This window comes from Schistocerca serialis, chromosome 2 (assembly GCF_023864345.2).
Source record: "Schistocerca serialis cubense isolate TAMUIC-IGC-003099 chromosome 2, iqSchSeri2.2, whole genome shotgun sequence".
Lineage (NCBI taxonomy): Eukaryota > Metazoa > Arthropoda > Insecta > Orthoptera > Acrididae > Schistocerca > Schistocerca serialis.
This window is the reverse complement of record NC_064639.1, coordinates 764,487,695-764,503,085: the sequence shown is the minus strand read 5'-3', so window position 1 is coordinate 764,503,085 and position 15,391 is coordinate 764,487,695. Positions and strand designations below refer to the sequence as shown.

Here is a 15,391-nt window from a genome sequence, read left to right as displayed (position 1 = left end):
AAAACTTGAGTTTCATTAATTTTAATGATCCTCAGTCAATAAACAGTAAAATTATGTACATGAATGAATGAATACTGAGTGAGGCAATGAATGACCGTGTATGATCCTTGGTATGCACCCTAAAATCTCATATCTTATTTCATGGACCTTGTGGTTGGTTTGTGATGGCTGCAGTGGAATTGTTCTCTAAACTGCCTTGATAGCCAGTGCCCTAAATTTCTCGAGAACGAAACTGCCTTTTCTCCAAATTTTCCTTTTAAGTTCATTGAGCGTCTCTCTCACACTTTTGTATGGGCTACGCTGACCTACTTAGAACCTAGCAGTCTGTGCTAAATTCTTTCAAAGTCTGTTATCATCCCTGTTCAATAATAATTCCAAAGGCATTTATAGTAGAAGAGTTCTGACAGACTGTTCTGCAGTTGGACAGTGTGGGGTGGAGGTTGTGTCGGATAGATTGGGGTGGATAGGGGGTGAGAGAGGCGGGAGGCAAGATGAAGGGTTTGGGGTAGGTAGCTTGCAGTTCAGAGGGAGGTAGCCAGTTTGCTGGCTAGGAATGCCTGAGGCAGGAGTATGGGTGAGGCATGTGATGGGCATGTTCTGTAGTCGGCGGGGAGTGGCACACGTTGAAGATGTCATGGAAGTGTGAATTGGGTGTGGGTGATAAGACAGAGGAAGGGAAAATTGTTGGCTGGAGAGTGTGGGGACAATGGGTTAATAGAGATGGAGGCCAGAAGAGTTACAGGAGTGAAGAATGTGTTGCAAGGATAACTCCCAGCTGTGTAGTTCGTAAAAGCTGGTGATAGAGGGGAGGATTCAGATGGCCCAGGTTGTGAAACAGCCGCTGAAATTAAGCAAGTTGTGCTTTGTTGCATGCCGTGACACTGGTTAGGCAACTTTGTTCTTGGCCACAGTTTAGCAGTGGCCATTCTACATCTATGTCTACATCTATAACCTGCAAACAATCATGAGGTGCATGGCAGAGGGTACATGCTATTGTACCAGTTATTAGGGTTTCTTCCTCTGCCATTCACATATAAAGCACAGGAAGGACGATTGAATGCCTCTAAGCATGCAGTAACTATTCTAATCTTATCCTCATGGTTTCTGTGTGAGCAGTATGTAAGGGATTGTAATATATTCCTAGAAGAAATCATTTGAAGCCGGTTCTTGAAACTTTGTTAATAGACTTTCTTGGGATAGTTTATGTCTATCTTCTAGAGTCTTCCAGTTCAGTTCCTTCAGTACCTCTGTGACACACTCCCATGGATTAAACAAACCTGTGACCATTTGTGCTGCTCTTCTCTGCATACATTCAATATCCCCTGTTAGTCCTATTTGGTATGAGTCCCACACACTTGAGCAATATTTTAGAACTGGTCACACAAGTGATTTGTAAGCAACCTCCCTTGTAGACTGATTGCACTTCCCCAGTATTCTACCAATAAACAAAGTCTGCCATCTGCTATACCCACGACTGAACCTATGTGATCATTCTGTTTCACATTCCTACAAAGAGTAACACCCAGGTATTTGTATGAGTTGGCCGGTTCCAACAGTGACTCATTGATATTATAGTCATAGAACACTACTTTTTTTTCTTTTGTTAAGTGGAAAATTTTACATTTCTGAACATTTAGAGCAAGTTGCCAATCTCTGCATCATATTGAAATCTTATCAAGGTCTGACTGAATATTTATGCAGCTTCTTTCTGATAGTACTTCGTTATAGATAAATGCATCATCTGTAAAAAGCCTGATTTTACTAGTAATATTGTCTGCAAGGTCATTAATATGCTATATGAACAGCAAGGGTCCCACACACTTCCTTGGGACACATCCAAAGTTACTTCTACATCCAATTATGACTCTCCATCAAGGCTAACACACTGTGTCCTTTCTAATAAAAAGTCCTCAATCCACTCATAAATTTCACTTGATATCCCATTTGATCGTACTTTTGACAATAAGCATAGGTGCAGTACTGAATCAAATGCTTTACGAAAATCAACAAATACTGCATCTACCTGGTTGCCTTGATCCAAAAACTTTCAGTATGTCGTGTGAGAAAAGTGCGAGTTGGGTTTCACACAATCAATGTTTTTAAATTCTACAACAAATCGATGTCAAGGACATTGGATGGTAATTTTGTGAATCGCTTCTATTACCCCTTCTGTGGACGGATATTAGATGTGCCTTTTTCCAAGAACTGAGCACGATTTTTTGTTTGAGGGATCTGAAAGATAGTTTACAGTTAGAAGAGGGGCTAACTCAGCTGCAAATTCAGTATAGAATCTGATAGGGATTCCATTGGTGCCTGGAGCTTTGTTCAGTTTTAATTCATTTTATTGGACAACTGGTTTGTAGACATTCCAACATAAAAAGATGTGCATTGATTGCAGAAGAGTTGGTATATGACATGGCTGTTATCAGAGGTGGGCCTGCCTGTGGTGGGGTAGGATGAGCCTGTGACAGAAATAGAGTAGGAAGTGCTGGTTGATTGGATTGGAAAAGTTGGTAGTGGGAGTGTTACAGGAATGGACTTGGATGTTGTGTAGGTTGGGTGGGCAGCAGAAAACCACCTTAGGAGAGATGTGAAGGATCTTGGGTAGGATGTCCCTCATTTCAGGACATGATGGTAGATTATCAAAACCCTGGGAAAGGATATGATTCAGTTGTTCCAATCCCGTATGATACTGGGTGAAGAGGGGGGGGCACTCCTTTGTAGCTTTTTCTTGGGGGTGGTGGAAGGATTGGGGGGGATGTGAAGATATTGTTGTGGTCTTCAGTCCTGAGACTGGTTTGATGCAGCTCTCCATGCTACTCTATCCTGTGCAAGCTTCTTCATCTCCCAGTACTTAATGCAGCCCACATCCTTCTGAATCTGCTTAGTGTATTCATCTCGTGGTCTCCCTCTATAATTTTTACCCTCCACACTGCTCTCCAATACTAAATTGGTGATCCCTTAATACCTCAGAACATGTCCTACCAACCGATCCCTTCTTCTAGTCAAGTTGTGCCACAAACTCCTCTTCTCCCCAATACTATTCAATACCTCCTCATTAGTTATGTGGTCTACCCATGTAATCTTCAGCATTCTTTTGTAGCACCACATTTCGAAAGCTTCTATTCTCTTCTTGTCTAAACTATTTATCGTCCGTGTTTTACTTCCATACATGGTTACACTCCATACAAATACTTTCAGAAATCAATACTCGATGTTAACAAATTTCTCTTCTTCAGAAACGCTTTCCTTACCATTGCCAGTCTAGATTTTATATCCTCTCTACTTCGACCATCATCAGTTATTTTGCTCCCCAAATAGCAAAACTCCTTTACTACTTTAAGTGTTTCATTTCGTAATCTAATTCCCTCAGCATCACCCGACTTAATTTGACTACATTCCATTATCCTCGTTTTGCTTTTGTTGATATTTATCTTAAACCCTCCTTTCAAGACACTGTCCATTCCGTTCAACTGCTCTTCCAAGTCTTTTGCTGTCTCTGACAGAATTACAATGTCATTGGCGAACCTCAAAGTTTTTATTTCTTCTCCATGGATTTTAATACCTACTCTGAACTTTTCTTTTGTTTCCTTTACTGCTTGCTCAATATACAGATTGAATAGCATTGGGGAGAGGCTACAACCCTGTCTCACTCCCTTTCCAACCACTGCATCCCTTTCATGTCCCTCGACTCTTATACGAGGTGCGGCTAGAAAAAAACCGGACTGATGCTGGAAAAAACATTTATTTACAATTATTTACAATTTCATGTTATCTCCTTCAATGTACTCTCCTCCTCGGTCTCTACACCGCTCCATACGAATTTTCCACTGTTCATAGCAATGCTGCAGATCATTTTCGGTAAGTCCATACATTACTTCCATTGCTTTTTCTTTTACTGCTTCAACAGTCTCAAATCTAGTTCCTTTCAAAGCTGACTTGACTTTAGGGAAAAGAAAAAAGTCACAGGGGGCCAAATCAGGTGAATAGGGTGGATGATCTAAGATGGGAATGTTGTGTTTTGCCAAAAATGTCTTCACTGACAACGCACTGTGAGCTGGGGCATTGTCTTGGTGAAGGATCCATGACTTTTTTCTCCACAAATCGTTCCGTTTTCTCCGTACTCGCTCACGTAGGGTAGCCAGGACGCTAATGTAGTAATGCTGATTCACTGTTTGTCCCTCTGGTACCCAATCAATGTGCACAATCCCTTTGATGTCAAAAAAAAACAATCATCATTGCCTTGAATTTCGATTTTGACATTCGTGCTTTTTTTTGTCGTGGAGAACCAGGAGTTTTCCAATGCATCGATTGGCGTTTAGTTTCGGGATCGTAAGTAAAAAACCACGATTCATCGCAAGTAATAACATTTTGTAAGAAGGTGGGATCACTTTCAATGTTTTCCAGGATGTCAGAACAAATCATTCTTCGGTGTTCCTTCTGTTAAATTGTGAGACACTTTGGAACCATTTTTGAACACACTTTGTTCATGTTGAAACTTTCATGAAGAATCTGCCTAACACTTTCCTTGTTAACTCCTGTTAACTCAGACACTGCTCTGATTGTTAAACGGCGATCTTGTCGAACAAGTTTACCGATTTTTTTCAATGTTTGCATCAGTTTTTGCTGACAATGGTCTGCCAGTGCGAGTGTCATCACTGGTGTCTTCGCGGCCATCTTTAAATCGTTTAAACCACTCAAACACTTGTGTTCGCGATAAACAATCATCGCCGTACACTTGTTGTAACATTACAAACGTTTCACTTGCAGATTTTACTAGTTTGAAACAAAATTTGATGTTAACACGCTGTTCTTTCTGTACACTCAACATTTTCCGACGCACAGACAAAACGTCAACTACTTAAAACAGACGCCACGGGCAGACTGAGTGCAGGAGGCAGATGAAACTCGAGCAGTAGGCAGAGCGAGAGTCACGTGACAGGCCACGCGGCTTTCAGCTTTATTGCATTCGTTTTATTGTTTCACCAGTACTGGTCCGGTTTTTTTCTAGCCACACCTCGTAATTGCCATCTGCTTTCTGTACAAATTGTAAATAGCCTTTCGCTCCCTGTATTTTACCCCTGCCACCTTCAGAATTTGAAAGAGAGTATTCCAGTCAACATTGTCAAAAGCTTTCTCTAAGTCTACAAATGCTAGAAACGTAGGTTTGCCTTTCCTTAATCTTTCTTCTAAGATAAGTCATAGGGTCAGTATTGCCTCACGTATCCCAACATTTCTACGGAATCCAAACTGATCTTCCCCGAGGTCGGCTTCTACCAATTTTTCCATTCGTCTGTAAAGAATTCGCGTTAGTATTTTGCAGCTGTGGCTTATTAAACAGATAGTTAGGTAATTTTCACATCTGTCAACACCTGCTTTCTTTGGGATTGGAATTATTATATTCTTCTTGAAGTCTGAGGGAATTTCGCCTGTCTCATACATCTTGCTCTTCAGATGGTAGAGTTTTGTCAGGACTGGCTCTCCCAATGCTGTCAGTAGTTCTAATGGAATGTTGTCTACTCCTGGGGCCTTGTTTCAACTCAGGTCTTTCAGTGCTCTGTCAAACTCTTCACGTAGTATCATATCTCCCATTCCATCTTCATGTACATCCTCTTCCATTTCCGTAATATTGTCCTCAAGAACATCGCCCCTGTATAGACCCTCTATATACCCCTTCCACCTTTCTGCTTTCCCTTCTTTGCTTAGAACTGGGTTTTCATCTGAGCTCTTGATATTCATGCAAGTGGTTCTCTATTCTCCAAAGGTCTCTTTAATTTTCATGGTATATATGTTTGTAGTGCAGCTTTGGGGGGCAGGGGAGGTAGAGGTAGCGCCTTTCAGTGAAGGCACTCATGAGACTTTCAGCATATTGGGCAAGAGAGCTCTTGTCAATACAGATACATTGCCCACATGTGGCCAGGCTGTATGGGAGAAATTTTTTGGAGTGGAAGGGATGGCAGCTGTCAAAATACAGGTACTGTTGGTGGTTCGTGGGTTTAATATGTACAGAGGTATGGATGGAGACTTCAAAGAAGTGGCACTCAATGAGCATGAAGATGGAACATTGAGTTGAGGGGGACCAGGTGAAGCAGGTAGGAGAGATGGTGTGATGTTGTGGAGGAATGAGGACAGGGTGTCTATACTCTAGTGCAAGAAAGAATTGACTCCAAAAGTTAACAAGTTTTTTTTTCCCATTTGTGGTCAACGACTCAATGCTTTTGCTATTGAGTGGTTTCCTTTACTGCCTAAAATTATTTGCTCTTGCATTTCCTATACTGGTGTGCTGCATTCACCCAGAACCCTACCTATGTGTCTAGTCTTCCATTCACACTGCTGATTTCATGTGATTATACTATTTCATATCACTTCTTTATATTACTCCTAGATATTCAGATGGCATATCAGGCTCTAGAAGATTACCGTTAATCATATAATAGGGTACTGTAGGATTTTTTTCTCTTTGTTATGCACTTTATATTGCATGTATTTAATTTTAAAGAGCTGACATTCAGTACAATATGTTGACACACTCCCTAAGTGGTATTGCATTTTCTTACAATTGTTCAGCTGCAGACAACAGCACCACCAGTAAATAATCTGAAAGTGCCCCTTCTACTTATTTAATTTATTTATTTATTGTTCCGTGGGACCAAATTAAGGAGAAGTCTCCATGGTCATGGAACGAGTCAATACATGAAATTATAACACGATATTAGAAACAGATAAAATGAAATAGAAAAAAACATATTCAGGTGACAAGTCATAAGTAAATGAAGAAAATCAACAATGTAACACTGCAATTTGCTTAATTTTTTAGCTCTTCCGGGAGCTCCTCGGCAGAATAGAAGGAGTGAGCCATGAGGAAACTCTTCAGTTTAGACTTAAAAGAGTTTGGGCTACTGCTAAGATTTTTGAGTTCTTGTGGTAGCTTATTGAAAATGGATGCAGCAGAATACTGCACTCCTTTCTGCACAAGAGTCAAGGAAGTGCATTTTACATGTAGATTTGATTTCTGCCTAGTATTAACTAAGTGAAAGCTGCTAACTCTTGGGAATAGGCTAATATTGCTAACAACAAATGACATTAAAGAAAATATATACTGTGAGGGCAATGTCAGAATTCCCAGATTTTTGAATAGGGGTCGACAAGACGTTCTCGAACTTACACCACATATAGCTCGAACAGCCCGTTTTTGAGCCAAAAATACCCTTTTTGAATCAGAAGAATTACCCCAAAAAATAATACCATACGACATAAGCGTATGAAAATATGCGAAGTAGACTACTTTTCGTGTTGAAGTGTCACTTATTTCAGATACTGTTCTAATGGTAAATAAAGCAGCATTTAGCTTCTGAACAAGATCCTGGACATGGGCTTTCCACAACAGCTTACTATCTATCTGAACGCCTAGGAACTTGAACTGTTCCGTCTCGCTTATAATATGCCTTTTCTGTCTGATCAAAATATCGGTTCTTGTTGAATTGTGAGTTAGAAACTGTAAATACTGAGTCTTACTGTGATTTAGCATCAAATTATTTTCCACAAGCCACGAACTTATTTCGTGAACTACATTATTTGTTACTGTTTCAATATTACACACAAGATCCTTCACTACCAAGCTGGTGTCATCAGCAAACAGAAATATTTTTGAATCACCTGTAATACTAGAAGACATATCATTTATATAAATAAGAAACAGCAGTGGCCCCAGCACCGACCCTTGGGGAACGCCCCACTTAACAGTGCCCCATTGGGACTGAACATCACTACCACTCTCAATATTGCGGAGAATTACCCTTTGCTTTCTGTTCTTAAAGTAAGAGGCGAACCAATTGTAAGCTACTCCCATTACTCCATAATGGTCCAACTTCTGCAGTAATATTTTGTGGTCAACACAGTCAAACGCCTTCGTTAAATCGAAGAAAACACCTAGCGTTCACAACCTTTTATTTAATCCATCCAAAACCTCACAGAGTAAAGAGACTACAGCATTTTCAGTTGTTAAACCATTTCTAAAACCAAACTGAACATTTGACAGCAAATTATGTGAATTTAAATGCTCCAGTAACCTTGTATATACAACCTTCTCGATAACTTTAGCAAATACCGATGGCATAGAAATAGGTCTAAAATTGTCAACATTATCAATATCTCCCTTTTTATAAAGTGGCTTCACTACCGAGTACTTTAATCGGTCAGGAAACCGACCACTCCTAAAGGAAAAGTTACAGATATGGCTGAGAACTGAGCTAACATACATAGAACAATACTTCAGTATTCTGCTAGATACCCCTTCATATCCATGAGAGTACTTGGTCTTTAGTGATTTAATTATTAACTCAATCTCCCTCTTGTCAGTATCATGGAGGAGCATTTCAGGTAACAGTCTCGGAACACTTTTTTCTAAGAGCGCTATTTGATTCCCTGTTGGGACTCGGTTTCTATTTAGTTCACCTGCTATATTCAGAAAGTGATTATTAAATACTGTACATATATGCGACTTATCAGTAACACGGACATTCTCACTACGCACTGATTCTATATCCTCGACCTGTCTCTGCAGACCAGCAACTTCCTTTATGACTGACCATATGGTTTTAATTTTATCCTGAGACTTAGCTATTCTATCTGCATACCACATACTTTTTGCCTTCCTAATAACATTTTTAAGCACCTTACAATACTGTTTGTAATGGGCTGCTGCAGTTAGATTTTGACTGTTTCTAACGTTTTGATATAATTGCCACTTTGTTCTACAAGATATTCTTATCCCTCTAGTCAGCCACCCAGGCTGCCTGTTTGTGCTAGTACCCTGTGTTAAACGTTCTAATGGAAAGCAACTTTCAAAGAGCATGAGAAAAGTCTTGAGAAAAGCATTATATTTATCGTCTACTGTATCAGCGCTATAAACATCTTGCCACTCTTGTTCCTTTATAAGGTTTACAAAGGTCTCTACAGCAACTGGATCAGCTTTACTGATCAGCTGATGACTATATTTAACACGTGTTGCAGCACAAAAATCTTTTAAAGTTAAAATTTGTGCATCATGATCTGAAAGGCCATTCACCTTTTTGCTAACAGAATGCCCTTCTAGTAATGAGGAATGAACAAAAATGTTGTCTATGGTTGTTCTACTGTTCCCTTGCACTCTCGTTGGAAAGAATACGGTTTGCATAAGATTATGTGAATTAAAGAGGTCTACCAGCATCCTCTTCCTTGCACAACCACTTATACAATTAATATTGAAGTCACCACATATAACTAACTTTTTGTATTTCCTATAAAGTGAACCAAGAACCTCCTCTAGCTTTAACAAAAATGTTGTGAAATCGGAGTCTGGGGATCTGTAAATAACAACAGTTAGAAGTTTAGCTTCGTTAAATTTAACCACACCTGCACAACATTCAAACACCTTTTCAGTGCAGCACTTTGAAACATCAATTGACTCAAATGGGATGCCGTTTTTCACATACATGGCTACTCCCCCACACCGCAAAGAGCTCCTCGAAAAGCTGCCAGCCAACCTGTATCCTGGTAAAGGAAGCCTCTGAATTATCTCCTTATTTAAGAAGTGTTCAGATATACCAGTAATTTCAGAGTCAACATCTATAAGCAGTTCACTAACTTTATCTCTAATACCTTGTATATTTTGATGAAATATACTAATTCCCTCATTACTCGGATACCTAAGCTTTGTCAAAAGTGATTCCCTTGTTAGAGAAACTTCCCTTAAGCAGGAATACCTATCAGCTGACTTCAATCTAAAAAAGGTGCAGCTCTAACACCCACTACTGCAGGAATTTTCCCATGAGTGATCCCACCAACCCCATCTATGCTGTCACCTATAAGCTTTGCCAACCTCCCCTTCCCATACCTGTTGAGGTGCAGGCCATGTCTAGTGAAACCCGTCCTGCTGATAGACTCCACCGACACCATTCTTATAAACTGTTTCTGTTGATGGAGAATATTACCAGTGCTGTTATGTTTCCAGTGTAACTTTCATTTCTGATGAACTTTCGTCATCTAGTATAATGTACTGTTTTCATTAGCCATGTTCTTCAAGCCATCCACATCTTTGTAAAGATACTCCATATAGTTGTACATTGATTATTACTTGACACTGCCAAACAGTTAACAGTAATCAGTATCAACTACGTCCAAGACACTTTGTGTGAATAAATTAACTGTCTTGGTACAAGTGTTTTCTGTAAACCCATATTATTCTTTGAGAAAAGCTTCTTTTCTAAGAATGGCATACTCTCTGAGCTTCTAGGATCGTGCAACAGACAGATATTATATATTGATCAATGGCAGGTTTGAGAACAGTTTTCCAACTGAGCAATTTTTCGTTCAATACATGTCCATCTCCCCCCTCTCCCCACACCCGACTTCCACCCTCCCTATTTTCTATCGTACACTTTTACCCATGTCATTTTTCACTATTACTTCTGAGACTCACTTTATTCAAATCTCTCACTTGGGATTCCTTCTCAGCTTGGTGCTCCAAGCTGCTGCTACTAATTGTGATACAGTCCATATAGAAATCTTATAGTTGTTGTGCCCCTTCCAGTCTGGTGCCCTAAGTGGCAGCTTGTGTCTGTAATTCAGTCCGTTCACTGTTGTACTTTTCTTTATAAATAGGTGTGACCTACATTCTTTTCCAGACGTAGAATTGTTTATTGCTGGTGATATTCTCAATAAATATGAGCTAAATGTGGATTTAATTCCAGAGTGTCTTCAATGTAAAATCTGACTGGTAATACCATCGTCAGAGAGTGATGTATTTTTCACTTTGAGTGGTCTTATTTTTCAGTGCTGGATTATTTCAGTGACACTTTTTTGTAATTTATGCAATGGTCAAATAGTGATATGGTTGCAATTTTCTCATGTCTTCATGTCTTTTTAAATGTGCTTCAAAATATCCGAGCTGCAACTACATTGCACAGCCATAGGAATAGCACGGGAGCTTCAGCAAAATTCTCCAGTACCAGCAGTTCATGACCTAGTATATAAGCTGAAACAATGTCAAAATGAGTTATAGAGTACACTGTCTTAACAGTGAACAAATTGATAGATATGCCCACTTAGTTATACATCATTTCACAATTAATATATGCATGAAAATTTTCATGCCTTAGTCAACATGAAACTTTCACTGTGTTCCTTGCTTTATTCTCTCAGCACAGCCCATTCTAGATGATGAACATATTTTTTCTTTAATGCCGCCAAAATCTGGTTCTTGGAGAACGCCAAGTAACTTAACATTCTCTATAACATCCTATGCTGGCTGTTGAAGCAGTAATGGCTGGAACTCTTATATCTTTGTGGCTGTTACTGATTTTATCCCATGGCCAGCTTTAAACATGGCTGCTGAAATTTGCAAACATGAACAGTATCCATTATTCTCTCTATAGAATTTTACAGTTAGAGGCCATGCTTACTAATGAAATCTTTACTAGTATTTCCACAAGTTATCACAGGATGCAGATTTTGGTTAGCAAAAAGAATGTGGAATATATGTATAGACAATTAATGAAAATTAATTGTTAACATATTGTAAAGAATTAGTTTTTAATAGATGCTTCTCTTTATTAATGTGTACCTTGAAATATTCCACACACTTAAATGTTCTCCTTCATGACAAAACTGTTAGTAAAAGAATGAACAAGTTTACTGTAAAGCAATTCAGTCATCATCTTTGTAATGTATTTTCATTGATTTTCTTAGCTGATGTCAATCTGCAGAAAATTTTTGCGTGATGCAGACCACATCATATTTTAAATTGATGTATCAGTGTTTGGGCCACTATTGCAGATAGCCCTCTTCAGGGTATATCCCTGATATCCTGATTAAGGGCACTTACAGCGGTGGCCTAAACATTGGTACATCGTTTTACAACAAGACACAGTCTTCAGCAAAAAAATAAAAAATAAATTAAAAAAAATGAAAATCTTTGCAATGACTTGACCTGTTGATCAACTGTATCTAAAATCTACTGTTCCAGAGTTTTATCTTACACTTATTATGTTTTTTGTATCTTTCAGCTGCAGCTTCATATAGATGTCCATTCATCAGAGCGACATTTTGTAGTCCCATTGCCACCTTTACTGCCATTTTCACGTCCAGTTAGTATATTACCAAAACTGACAGATGAGAAGGCATTGCATTACCGATTTTATTTGCCAGATCTGGAAAAGCTGTGGCAAGCATACCTACTTTATATAAAACCTGTTACTTGCCACAGTGGTGCACACCAAGCAGTTGCAAAGTTTTATGTGCCATGGAATAAGGAAGCAGTTCATAAACTTGTGACGTAAGTTGAGCTGAATACTTAAAATGCTGCAGCCTGCAGACGTACTTTTATAGTGCAGTCTGCATGTTATTTATATTTAAATATGTGCTTTTCAAATTTCTATATTCAATTTTTAAGCAGATAAGTAATGGATCTCTTATTTTTGAGTTTATCTTAAAACAATAAACTGTTGGGGGTTGGAGGGGAGGGGGATAAATTTTTGCACATCAGTTAGGTATGAAGTGGGCTTTTACCTGTTTCATTTATAGGTAGTTATGTCTGACATTGTGCAAAGAATTTACTTCTCCAGTTTAACAAGAAGTAAAAGTGAAAATGGAAAACCTAAATTAAATTTTTTCAAGTATGAAACTTCGGTTGCTGTGTCGGGCCTTTGCATTGGATGCACACAAGAACTATCATATGTTGCGCAGACACACACACATACATACATACATAGGTATGTAGGGATTTTCTGGCTGTAGGCTTGCATTCTGACTTCGACAACAGTACAATTGTCAAGACATCAGTGCAGTTGTCAAGAGAGCTTTACATTATAGTTTGTTTCTTCATAGGTAGTACTACTGATTTTCGACATGGTTGCATTTTGGATAACTTTATATACTCCAGTGTTGTGGTCGAGTCAGGCTGCTACAGGCATGTCTGAAGGTGAAATTGAGTAGTTCTTAAATCTTTCATGAAGTAAACAGTGTGAACAAAACAGCTGAATGGATTATCTAATAACAGTGTATCAAGCCACTTCCTTCTGCTATTAACCTCAGCTTTTTCAAATGTCATGGCAAATTGCTTGTGTTTACTGTTAATGGCTACAAAACATTGCTGCTAAACTAAAGTAATGTCTCTGTCACTTTGATTTAAGTGTTTATAACTTAAATTACTTTTTAGGACCAACAATTAACTGACTTCAGCAAACAATATGTTTTTTCTCTTTATCGTCTATCATTTCATGATGAATGCCCACACAAGGAATAATGGTTGAGACAGCAAAGAGGAATAAACCAAATTATCAGACATGAAAATGTCAAGGAAGTGTGACATTTTTCTTACTACCGAAAATGTTGTTCTTGATATGCAAAAAGTGTATTTAAGATTTGAAAGTGCAAATAAAAATTAACTTGAAGTAGATAGGGACACAGTTATTTTCTACCAAAAAATAAATATTGTTTTTGACTCTTCTACTGGCAGCAATGTAATATTTATTTACAAGATCTCATACATTTAAATCTGTATTTTACAACATAATTTTTTAGGGGCATAATTAAATATAGGTTCTATTTATGGAATAAAATTGGAGTATCTCTATACATCTTGTATATGTTTTCAGTCTCAGATAGGGGTGGTGATTTTTTGCCCATACCAGTCCCTCCAGGATGACCCCAGGTCCAGTTAACCTACTAGCAGATGAGTACTGGGGATCTCTCCCAGGGGTAAAAGGTGGTTGGGGCAATGCCCTCCCCCCACCCTCCCCCTGCTAATGTCACACTGAAGAAAGGCTGAACTCTGCCTACAGTCAGACCAGTAGCTCAGTCACGGACTTTCACCACAGTCTTTACTTTTTTTATACATTTATGTGTCTGAAACAGGGAAAGTATGTCTCGATGTATGTGTAATAATTATAAAAATAATTTATCATTATGTTTATTGATCAGTGCTTTCTGCAATAAGTACAGTGAAATCTGTGTATCAGATTACTACTTTTTATTCTACATCGTGTTATATTTTTTAAATAACTGTTCTGATAAATTTTCTTTGACATTTTAATATCCTTTTCTCTAATTTAACATTTTTCCTAAGTAGTGAATGCTCCAGCAACGTATGGATATAGAAAAAAAAGTCAACTGTTTACCTTTTTAAGTTCCACTGACCCCTAAGAAAATCGTATCTCACTAATGTTTTAGCGGCAAGTCAGCAACTCCATTGAAGGTGAAACTGCAGTCACCAAAGCCAGCATTATACAATGGATCCAAACACCCACACATTGATCTAATATTGGATGCTTCTTGTCAGTACATGTTAAGGTAGGTACTTTCCATTCTAAATGAGTTCTTCCTCTCTATTTCCATAAATTATGAGACCTGTCACAGAAAGCTTTATTGAAATTAAATTGCTAGACTTTAGTTCCTCCTTCCTCTTCTCCCCTTTTTCCTTCAGTTTTCCCCTTCTTTAAAATTTCATTATTGATGCTCTTAGATGAAATAAATAGAAACTTGTAATCAATATTTCTGTATGATGTGATGTTGTACAATAGCCCCTTAACTGTTATAACACTGTAGCCTTACTTATGATAAATCAAAATCTGAATCCAAAAATAAAATAGAAGTTCATTAATAATTTGTAGCCGTAGCCTGATTTTCTGATTTGTTTAGTATTCATGATGTACTTGTTCTGGTTTGTATGATGACTTTATTTAAGCTCTATATTTCTATTGATAAACTGGTTTGAGCTGTAGATGATTGCCCCAAGTAACCACTGATTATCACTCAAAATAAGTCACGTTCTTCCTTTCAAAATAATTTTATTCCAGCCTTATTTTTGTTCAATAACAAAAAAATGGTGTTGATTGCTAAGTGGTTTAGTAACATAGGAATTATTCCAGTGATGCCTTGTGCACTGTCATCAGATATAAAATGTTTGGCCATCAGTACAATGTGAGTGTGGATTGCAGAATGACAAGATACTCTCATCTGCAGATGGCATTTCTGTGGGATCTGTGCATACATTCATGCAAGATGACCAGAAAATGTAGAAAATGTCTTCCATGTGTGTGTCGTAAATCCCGATAAATGATGTCAAAGCTCTGCACATGGCAATTTGCCAGTCATTGTTGATGCATGATGGCAGCATGAATGAGATTCCTTTTTCAATAGTTGTGACAATGGATAAAACGTGTGTCATTTTTCAAGTGCCAGTAAGACTCCCAGCCACCGAGATAATTTCAGGTAAAGGCTATTGGCAAAAAAATGATGGTTGCCACATTTTGGGGCAACAATGGCATGACCATTAATTGATTGTGTTCCAAACCATACTATGGTGACAGGTGCAAACTATCAAGGTATGTTGAAGAACAAACACGCTTCAGCA

The 15,391-nt window shown here is 38.3% G+C and overlaps 1 protein-coding gene across 1 annotated transcript in view; it reads left to right on the top strand.

Moving 5' to 3' along the window:
* LOC126457983 (GPI inositol-deacylase) overlaps positions 1 to 15,391 on the top strand; it is a 166,289-nt gene that overhangs the window by 80,866 nt on the left and 70,032 nt on the right. Inside the window, exons 8-9 of the mRNA XM_050094745.1 lie at positions 12,045 to 12,313; positions 14,209 to 14,328. Of these exons, the coding sequence (XP_049950702.1) occupies positions 12,045 to 12,313; positions 14,209 to 14,328 (389 nt within the window). The remainder of the gene's footprint in view (positions 1 to 12,044; positions 12,314 to 14,208; positions 14,329 to 15,391) is intronic.